The following is a 10,789-nucleotide window of genomic DNA, read 5'->3' as shown; positions in this document are numbered from 1 at the left end:
GGAAACTGAAGTTGAATACAAATGGAAGCTCTAGAGGAGAACCAAGAAAAGTTGAATTTGGATTCAAAGATGAAAAGGGAGCTTGGATTTTAGTATACAGGGGAAAGCTTGAAAGGGCTGACTCTAGAAGTAGAAATCTGGGGAATCTATCTAGAGTTGACCATCATGTTTGAGAAAGGATGGAGGGAGGAGATACAAGTGGAAACTGATTGCCAAAAAGCTGTGTGGATCTGCTAATCAAAGGAGCTCCAGGAGAATTCCCCTTCAAGGCACAAATAGAAGACTCAAGATTGTTGCTTCAAAGAACTAGATCATGTGTCAAACACATTAATAGGGAGGCAAACCTATGTGTTGACGCCTTAGCCAAAATAGGAGTAGATTCTTGTGGTCATTGAAAACCAACCTGTCCAAGTAGGGCATGTGCTTCTTGCAGACATGCTGGATATAGTTTATGAGAGGGAATAATGCTCTTTGTCTTTTGCTGTAATTTTCCTTTGCACCTTAAAAAAAAAAAAAAAAAATTGTTTTTCACTTTTACAAGGCAGTGAATGTTTTTCGAACTAAAATTTTACCGATATTACCACACTATCAGGGTCACTCTTACCTCCATCACCAGACCACCATTGCCACAATCATTGCCATCATCACCGCCAGCGCCATCACACCACCATGCTACCACCTCCACCTCCGTTTCACCACCACCACGAATCACGATCACCAAATATAGAAAAATATTTTCTCTAAAAATATTTTTTAAAAAAAAAATTGTATTAAATATTTTTCTTCCAAACAAGTGAGTGAAAGTAAAATCACAATTAATACCTATGTTACATGGACTTGGGTATGGGTGTCGAGTGCGGGTGTGTATCCAAGCGTCAGACCTTCAGAAATTTAAATTTTAGGATCTTGAGATACGTATCCAAAATTGGATATGGGTACGGGGACACTTCATATACACATATATATTACATATTATATAATATTCTCGGATAAGATATTTTAAATTATGTAAAAATATATTAGAAATTAAATATGATTCAGAAAAAATATCAAATTTCTATTTCTAATTCAGGTGAGAGCCCAAAAATATTGCTTAACTAACAAATATGAGTTTCTTCTTCTTCATGTATTGTCATAAATTAAACAATCTGAGTGTCTAAACTGGGAATAAGCGTCACATACATATCCCACACCCTTACCTATGTCATATCTGGCGAACACGGATATTATCAAGGAAATGGAAGAGTCCGTATAATATAGATTAATACTATTAACGGAAAATTCTATGGTAGCGTCTTATTTTCATGTTGCCATGTTGTGATCTATTTAAAGAGCCCACGACCAAAAGTGTCTAGTCCTATTTGATTGAGTTTAAAAATTGTCTTTTGTTAATTTTTTTGAACTAAAGTCTTTTGTTAATTTGATCAAAAAAATTTAAAAAAATTTATCATTTTTATATAATTTTTTGTCAACAATAATTTCTTTTATTAAAAAATTATTATTTTTGATCAAATTAATTTTTATTTTAAAAATTAAAAAAACGTAAAATAAAAAAAAAAAATTAAAAACTCAACCACATAGTAAAATGATTTTTCCGGGTGAGTGCTTTTCTTCTTCAATTTCTCAAATTTTCACGCTTTATTTACACATTCAAAAAATAAAAAATAAAAGATCCAAGCAAGTTAGAACGACGTCGTCTACATATGGATTACTCTGCAACACTGCCTCGGGAAATGTTTTTAACCGTTAAATCTCAAGCAGAGCACCTGAGAGCAATATGCTCTGCTTCTCCCTCCGAAAATGGCGATCTCTGCTAAAACCCCACCAATCCCTCTTCATCCAAACCTTCCCACTTCTCTACACTCAAAAACCCACAAACCCAAAACCCTTAATTTCTCTCAACTTCTCAAAACCCATAACTTCTCTTTAACCAGGACCCATGAAATCTCTGTCCTCAGCACCAATTCGATTGACACCAGAGACCCCAATTCACACATATGCGAACTATGCCTTCATGGACAACTCGAACAAGCTCTAAAATACTTAGATTCGATGCTAGAACTTCAGATTACAGTTGAAGAAGAGACTTATGTTGCTTTGATAAAGCTCTGTGAGTGGAAACGAGCAGCTGATGAAGGGTCTCGAGTCTACAGTTTTGTGTTGGATTCGAAAACTCGTTTGAGTATTCGACTCGGAAATGCTTTGTTGAGTATGTTTGTGAGGGTGGGTAATTTGGTTGATCCGTGGTTTGTGTTTGGGAGAATGGAAGAGAGGGATGTGTTTTCTTGGAATGTCTTGGTTGGCGGGTATGCGAAAACGGGTTATTTCGATGAGGCTTTGAATCTTTATCATCGAATGTTGTGGGCCGGGATTAAACCCGATGTATATACTTTTCCTTGTGTTTTGAGGACTTGTGGGGGTATACCGGACTTGGCTAGAGGTCGGGAGGTTCATGTTCATGTGATTCGATTTGGGTTTGAGTCGGATATTGATGTTGTTAATGCTTTGATTACAATGTATGTGAAATGTGGAGATATCTTTAGTGCTCGGTTGGTGTTTGATAGAATGCCTAGGAGAGATAGGATTTCGTGGAACGCTATAATTTCTGGGTATTTTGAGAACAAGGAATGTTTGGAAGGACTGAAATTGTTCTTTACGATGCGTGAACTTTCTGTTGATCCGGATTTGATGACCATGACTAGCGTGATCTCTGCGTGTGAGCTTCTTGGTGATGAGAGATTAGGGAGGGCAATTCATGGTAACGTAGCGAAAACAGAGTTCGGGGTTGATGTTACAGTGGATAACTCCTTAATTCAAATGTATTCAAGTGTTGGGAATTTGGAGGAAGCAGAGAAAGTTTTTTCTAGAATTGAGTCTAAAGATGTGGTGTCATGGACAGCGATGATTTCAGGTTATGAGGATAATGGATTGCCTGATAAAGCTGTGGAAACATATAAATTGATGGAGCTTGAAGGTGTTGTGCCGGACGAGATTGCTATCGTCAGTGTTCTATCTTCCTGTGCTTCTTTAGGTCTTTTAGACATGGGTATTAAGCTGCATGACCTTGCCAAGAAGACAGGACTCATATCATATGTTATCGTTGCAAACATACTCATTGATTTTTATTCCAAGTGTAGATGCATTGATAAGGCATTGGAAGTCTTCCACCAGATTCATGATAAGAATGTGATATCTTGGACGTCGATCATCATTGGGCTTCGAATCAACAACCGTAGCTTTGAGGCTTTGATTTTTTTTAGGCAAATGAAACTAAGGCTAAACCCCAATTCTGTTACGTTGGTCTCTGTCCTCTCTGCATGTGGTAGGATAGGAGCTTTGATGTGCGGAAAAGAGATCCATGCCTACGCATTGAGAATTGGATTAGGGTTTGATGGTTTTTTACCTAATGCGGTCCTCGATATGTATGTAAGGTGTGGAAGGATGGGACCCACATGGAACCAATTTAACACACACAATAAAGACATAGCTTCATGGAATATTCTTCTCACGGGCTATGCTGAGCGGGGACATGGAATGCTTGCTATGGAGCTATTTGATAGAATGACAAATTCAGGGGTAAAACCAGATGAGATTACATTTATTTCGCTATTATGTGCATGTAGTAGATCTGGCATGGTGACTGAAGGTTTGGAGTATTTCAATATCATGGAACATAAGCATTGTATTGTCCCAAATGTGAAGCATTATGCTTGCATTGTGGATTTACTTGGCCGTGCAGGGAAATTGGAAGATGCTTATGTTTTTATTCAGGAAATGCCTATAAAGCCAGATCCAGCCATATGGGGAGCCTTATTGAATGCATGTAGAATTCACAGGCAACTTGAGCTCGGGGAAGTTGCTGCTCAGCATATTTTCGAAATGGATGAAGAAAGTGTTGGGTATTATATTCTCTTGTGTAATCTCTATTCTGACAGTGGAAAATGGGATGAAGTCGCAAGACTGAGAAAGACAATGATAGAGAAAAAGCTTACTGTTGATCCTGGATGTAGTTGGGTGGAAGTGAAAGGAAAAGTCCATGCTTTCCTTGGTGGTGATGATTTCCACCCTCAGAAAAAGGAAATAAATGCAGTTTTAGAGGGATTTTATGAGAAAATGAAGGCGGTTGGTCTGAATGAACCAGAAATAAGTTCTACAGAAGAAGTTGAAGCTTCAAAAGCCGAGATTTTTTGTGGGCACAGTGAGAGACAGGCCATTGCATTTGGGCTGATAAATACTGTTCCTGGGATGCCCATTTGGGTTACAAAGAATCTCTACATGTGTGAAAGTTGTCATAATACAATCAAATTTATCTCTAAGGTAGTTCGAAGAGAGATTTCTGTTAGGGACACAGAACATTTTCACCATTTCAAGGATGGAGTCTGCTCTTGCGGGGATGAGGGTTATTGGGAAAAGACATGATAGGCAAGCGAGCTGAAGGGACTTCTAACTTTTCTTACTAATCAAAAGAGATACAGGTGTGTTACATTTTCAGCAAAGCAGAGCACAACAACGACAACTTTCAATTGAAAGAAGTCTAAATCTGAGACGTATATTAATCTTCAAGATCACTGCTTGACTTATGTGAAATGAAGGAGCTGCTTTTTCAACTTCTTAGTCAATGCACCCATTGATGGGGAGAATGACATAGAAAGTCTTTGAGGTGTAGCACCATTGGAATTTCAGCTCTCAATGGTGAAGTTCTGATGAATTTCTTCTCTTTTCCACATATGTATACATCTACTAAGATTTTATTCTTAGTGTGTTACTGGCTTTGGAAGATAAGTGTACCGAATTGCAATAGAGGATGCTTTGTTGTTGTACTTCTTGTCTTCATTTATAATTTGTCATCTTATCACAGAAAGATTTAGTGTTAAAATAAGAAATTAGGGGGCAAGTTGGTGTATACAAGAACTTCTATTAGCATTTTGAATGAATCTTCAGTCATTTTATTCTCTCCTTTCTGTACAAACAAAAAAGGATTAATTACACTAGTCCCTATAGTTTGGGACTTGTGTCATTTTGGTCTCTGACTTTTTAATTGTGATACATTTGATCATGAATTTTATCCCAAATAAGGACTATTGAAAATATTATTAGATTTTTCAAGGATAAAATCGTCAATTTGATTAAATATAAACTAATTTAACAAAAATAAATATCAAAAAAATATTTTAAATTTTTTTAAAATTATTTTTATCCACCAATGATAAAATTATGTAAAATTAATAATTATTACATGATTAATTTTTTAAAATTAATTTTACATAATCATCATCCAAATACATAATAAAAATTAATTTGGTAAAAAAAAAATAAATATCTAAAAGATTTATCAATTTTACATAATTTTATTTTTAGTAGGTGGAAATAATTTTTAAAAATTCAAAAATATTTGTTTGACATTTTTTTTGGTCAAATTAGTTTATGTTTTGTCAAATTGACAATTTTACCCTTAAAAAATCTAATTATATATTCAATTGTCCTTATTTGGAACAAGATTCAAAATTCAAGGTCATATGTGTCACAATTGAAAAGTCATGGACCAAAGGTGACACAAGCCCCAAACTATAAAGACTATTTGTGTAATTTGCCCAACAAACAAAACAAAACACCACTGATGAGTGTGTAATGGCATTGCTACATCATTCTTGTCAAATTTTTTGTATTAATTTTATGTAAGAATAGAATTTTCCTCATACTTATAGTTTGAATTTTTTTGGAATTGGGGAAGATTAAAGAACTAAATTGGACTTCTCTGATCAAACAACTAGTTGTTATTGCATATCTGGGTACAATCAAATATTTATACACAAAAACCAAGCACAGGAAAAAGACAAACACACACAATTATTCAGCTGAAAGAGCTATGATCTAACACTCTTTAACCAATGATCAGAATAGAAGATACGGCACATCAGAATATAAGATATGGTACATAGTTCCATATGATTCATATCTTCACTGCTTTCTTAATTGTCCTGATGGATGACTTAATGAAGTTGTTCTCCGCTGCACGATCCTCATCACCATCATCATCATCATCATCGCCAATTACTGAGGGCTTCTTCCTGATGCAGTCCACTTTCTTTCTCATACCCAAAATCAAAGATGGAGAAGACGGGATTCGCCGAAATGCCCTGGCACTCTCAGACCTCATAAGCCCCTTTTCTTTCCCATTCTTCTCCTTTATCTCCTGCCCTTCAAAGCTGCTCCTACTTTCTACTCCTTTACCAACTGCACACACTTCATTTGCTTTGCTTTGCTCTGTCACTAATTTGTAGGGAGGGTTTTTATTGGGTGTCCTTCTATCTTCAATCTGAACGATACCTTCTTCAGTTTTTTCCTCATCTTTCTTTTGAACTGCATCCTGTGATTCTTGATATCCTAGAGCCTTGATGTCCTTCTCTACATATTTAAGATTTAGCTTTTTGATTATTTCATCTGTCTTGGTGTTTTCATTTTCATCGACAGTTTGAGGATTTGTGTCGTTGCCATCTGGGGTATCCTCCAACAACATTTGAAGCCACTTCTCTACATTTCCTTTTCCGCGCTGCCTTCTGCTTTCTTCATCCTCCTCTTTTTCTGGTTCACGCAGGACTGGAAATTGAATGTTATATATCTCTGCCTGCTCTCCTATTGTTAGTGCTTGAAGCTTATCCTGAATTGGGTTTTCATCCTCCAGACTATCTTTGCTGATATTGTTTACAATTTCTCTCTCTCCCTCTTCGTTTTCTTCTGCTTCAGATGCTTTCTGTTCCTCTGCCAAGAACACTCTCAGTTCCTTGTGCAACCCAGTCCTTGATTCAATTCCTGGCAAATACAGGACTTTCTTACTGTCTCCCTTTTGCAGTAAATGTGTCCTTGGTTTGTTTACAGGTAAATACAAAACAGTCCTATCACCTCCCTCTTCAAATACTGAATTGTCCACTCTTGATCTCTTCCTTGCATGCTGCCCTTCAGGCTTTATCTGTTTCTCTAACTCATCTCTTTGTTTGAATTTTCTGTGGAGTTCTTTCTCTGAGGAATCACAAATCGCTTTCTGAGCTTCAAGTCGTGCCATTAGGGCATTCGTCGCTGCATGGTTCAACCTCACTTGTTCCTTGTAAACAACACTCCTACAAAAAAGAAACATTTCAAGGGTTGAAGAATTGTAAACACAATAATGATGATTTCTCTCTTACGAAAATAGGTATGTAAAGGTGTCATCTTTACTGGTGCATAGCATCTCGAATCATCTTCTCTAGCATTGCCCTGTATGAACACTGTGCCTCTGCTAGGCGACGACACTTTTCAGCCCGTCTTCTTCGTTTTATCAGCACCAACTCTAACTCTTGGATGGCAACTTTCTCATCTTCAGTCTTTTGCTTGAGTTCATTCACTTCATTGTCCAGTTTCTGTATTTCTGTTTGCATCTTCGCAGTTTCTTCTCTTCGCTTCAAAGAATCTCTGGCAACGACAATGGCCTGATATGGATTGGTAACCGTGTCGGGATTCTCATTCTCTTTGGATGTACTCATTTTTAATTTTCTCGCAGCTGTCACAACCAAATGAGAAGTAAATTGTAGTTCATGGCGTTTCTAGTTACTATAAAATCAAATAAAGTTAGCATTAGATTTCCTTTTACTAACCGATTATGGGGGAGTTTGACCTCGGCCTTCTGTTGATATCTAGCGATTTCAGAGCCAATGAAGCATCATAAGATTCTCTTCTAGATGCAACAATAGCAGCCGGAGCGAGGCCTATTTTTTCTTTTAATTCAATGAAATGTTGTGAGAAAGTATGAGAATCCACTGTCTGTGAAGTGTTTAGTTCTTCACTTTCACCTTCCGAAAACAAGTAAGAAAATGCCCTGTGCCTGCCAAAATAGTAAAGTTTAGTTATCACCGGCTTTGTCTATTAGAATCAAAATTTACAGGAAATGGAAAACGAAAAAGACCCACCTGAAATCCGAGTTTGAAGAAGCGAAAATCGACAAGAACTGGTTGATGGAGATACCCACTTGAAGATCCCACCATGGAATGAGAAATTCTAGCTTGTTATGCTTCTTTTTGTACACTTGCCACTGTAGTATCCTTAGATTGCTTGGAACAGTCAATCCTCCCCCTGAATTTGCAGCAAAACCGCGAATGCTTTCATAAGTAGATGAGCAAGCACAAAGACACAGACAGATAGATAGATAGATAGGAAGATATGAATCAATAGATAATTACTTGAGCAAGGAAACCAATGATCGATTTCCCAAGCGAGAGGTGAAGCCGAATCAGCATGGTAATACAGGACATTGCCATATGGGTCTACCCGGATTATTGCAGGGTCGAAGCCAGCATTCCTGAAATTTCAGACGGTAATGAGAGTTAGAAACCCCGGTTTTTAAATTTTTGAGAGGTCCAGAGTACAATTCAATGGGGTTACCCAAGGTGGTTGAGTTGCTTCCATAGAAGACTGACAAAAATCTTGGGCTTGGCAGAGGGTTTTGCTTTCAGGTCAATAATTGGGAACATCTCATCGAATTCTCCTGTTCTCAGAGCCTACAAACACATACACAAATTTTTTCGGAGAATTCAAATAACACACTTGAAGAAAAGGATAAGGATTACTCTCCTTGTTTGTTGAAAGATTCCAGAAAAAGAAAAGAAAGGCAAACACTTTCAAAGCAATCCAATGTATGAATCAGTAAAAAGGAATTTATCACTTTCCAACACAAATTCTAAGGTTAGAACTCAGAATTCAAGCATTTGGTTTATACATTGTTTGGTTTATACTTATTTTCTAAAAATTCAGTTTTTATAATTTTTAATATATTTTTTTATTTTTCACATATATCTAACCCATATGCACCTACAAAATAAATATTTGTGAAAAATATAAAAAAATCAAAAATTCAATAAATATACAAAAATACAAAATTGTACTTTTTTTTATATTTAAAAAAAAACATATTATATTTTTAAGTGTATGGCGTTTTTAAAAAATAAAAAATTAACTTAAAATATTAAACAATTCACTAAAAGAAACACGGAAACAAAAGAAAAATCAGTTTCAGTGAAAAGGTGAAAACCAAACAAGATGTCCTAAGAGCTCGTTTGGAAAGAAAAAGTCTCAGGTTTGTTTTTTTTTTTTTTTTTGGCTAAAATAGTCCAAAAAAACAAAATATGACAAAACATCGCATTCAACTCATAATTATTATTATTTTTTTTTCCATAAAAATCAAAAAAGCCAAAAAGTGAAGCTTTTTAGCCCCAAACTAAAATAATCAAAAAGTAAAAAAACAAAAAATCAACCCACATCCCAAATGATTTGTCTTGAGATTTTTTTTTTCCCTCTCGAAAACAGTTTAGTAAACAAGTTTTTGTGTTATCGATAATTGAAACACGAAATGAAAACACAACCAAACCGGCAATTACTGTAAGGTTGCAAAATTCAAATTCAGGCAAACCGTAATTGATCTTGAAGTTAATGATTGAAACTAATAACTCAAGCAAAACCCAAAAATTATCTTAAAGTTTCACATTCCAAAATTACAATTTCCATTAAATTTCTTTCTTATATATATATATACATATATATATATATGAGATATAGCTTATCTATACATAGCTTACATGAATTTAGTTTTCACATTCTGGGAATTTAACAACACAAGAAAATATATTTTCTTTCCTTTTCTCATCAAGCAAACAGAATTTAGTACATCAAAGAGGGGCCTTGTTCTTACCTCATGATGTTGCAGAGCATAGGGAGTGAAAGTGAAAGGTGGGCCATGGATGTACGGACAAACACTGTGATCTCTACATAACTTCGCATAGGCTTTTGGGTACCCAAGACCTTCGTCAATAGCCATCTCTTCTTCTGTGAACAAAAGATCAGCAGCCATTGTTGCTCCTTCTTCTTCTTCTTCTTCTTCTTTGTTTGGAGTGAGAGAGAGAATATATGGGGATTCAAAAACAGAGCACCACAATGAGCTCAGAGAGGAAATTTGATGAGGAAGACACCAACGGTCGATTCATTTTTTAAAAAAAGTCTTTAGATTTTGTTTGTTTTTTAAATTCAAATGCCACGTTGGCAAAACGGTGGGAGGTGTAACGGCTAGATAGGATGCCGATGTCCCCACAGCCTTAAATTTTTCACTCCTACTCCCGTTGTCTTATTGCTATTTTTGTTAAAAGACTAATTTGACCTTCAGAAATTGAACATAAAATGGAAAGGGTGAAGGGTAGTTTGGTAAAAAGGTAGAGCAGGTTGGACCTAGTCCAAAACAACTTCAAAACTATATGAGGCATTGATTTTTGTCATCATATACTAGTTTGAAAATGAATTAAACAACAAATTATTAAAAAGCTATTATAAAGTTCCTTTTAGGCAATTATTAGAAGTACACCCAAATGTGGTTTTGCTCCTCTTGGCCCTCCACCCACCAAATTGGGGTCTGTATAAAGATGGCCATGGGTGGATTGATAACAATTAATTTAATTATAGCGTTACATGTATTAATTAGTGTACTAACTAATCTATTAATACTAGTTATTATATTATTATTGACCCCACTTATTATATAAATTATAAATATCAAAAATCTTTTAAATTATGTCACATCATTAATTAATATACTAGTTAGTGCATTAATTAGTACATATAGTATTATTCTTAATTTAAACATTAGGGCACAGGACATTTACAGAAAATATATTATGTAATTGAAATTTATTTTGATGCGATGAGGTAAATATTTAAAATAAATTTCAATCACATAATATTTTTTTATAACTTTCTATAATATAATTCCATGCAC

General features: G+C 35.4%; 2 protein-coding genes across 2 annotated transcripts; one reads left to right on the top strand and one right to left on the bottom strand.

The window, feature by feature from the left end:
- The first annotated feature begins 1,705 nt into the window (after window positions 1-1,705).
- Window positions 1,706-4,868, top strand: ECB2 (Tetratricopeptide repeat (TPR)-like superfamily protein). Its single transcript, XM_028268484.2, has one exon. It carries the CDS (start codon window positions 1,801-1,803, stop codon window positions 4,417-4,419), a length of 2,619 nt encoding a protein of 872 aa, XP_028124285.2. The 5' UTR covers window positions 1,706-1,800; the 3' UTR covers window positions 4,420-4,868.
- Window positions 4,869-5,751: 883 nt separating this feature from the next.
- Window positions 5,752-10,001, bottom strand: LOC114321313 (trichohyalin). The gene is made up of 7 exons (XM_028268485.2): window positions 9,716-10,001; window positions 8,413-8,528; window positions 8,211-8,329; window positions 7,941-8,103; window positions 7,629-7,855; window positions 7,213-7,534; window positions 5,752-7,115 (listed from the first exon to the last, which is right to left on the bottom strand). Exons 1-7 carry the CDS (start codon window positions 9,872-9,874, stop codon window positions 5,951-5,953), a joined length of 2,271 nt encoding a protein of 756 aa, XP_028124286.2. The 5' UTR covers window positions 9,875-10,001; the 3' UTR covers window positions 5,752-5,950.
- Between the last annotated feature and the right edge of the window lie 788 nt (window positions 10,002-10,789).

Source organism: Camellia sinensis, chromosome 4 (assembly GCF_055761805.1).
Source record: "Camellia sinensis isolate YWXY chromosome 4, ASM5576180v1, whole genome shotgun sequence".
In the NCBI taxonomy this organism is placed as follows: domain Eukaryota; kingdom Viridiplantae; phylum Streptophyta; class Magnoliopsida; order Ericales; family Theaceae; genus Camellia; species Camellia sinensis.
Note: the sequence above shows the minus strand (reverse complement) of the source record. Positions and strands in the feature narration are given on the sequence as shown.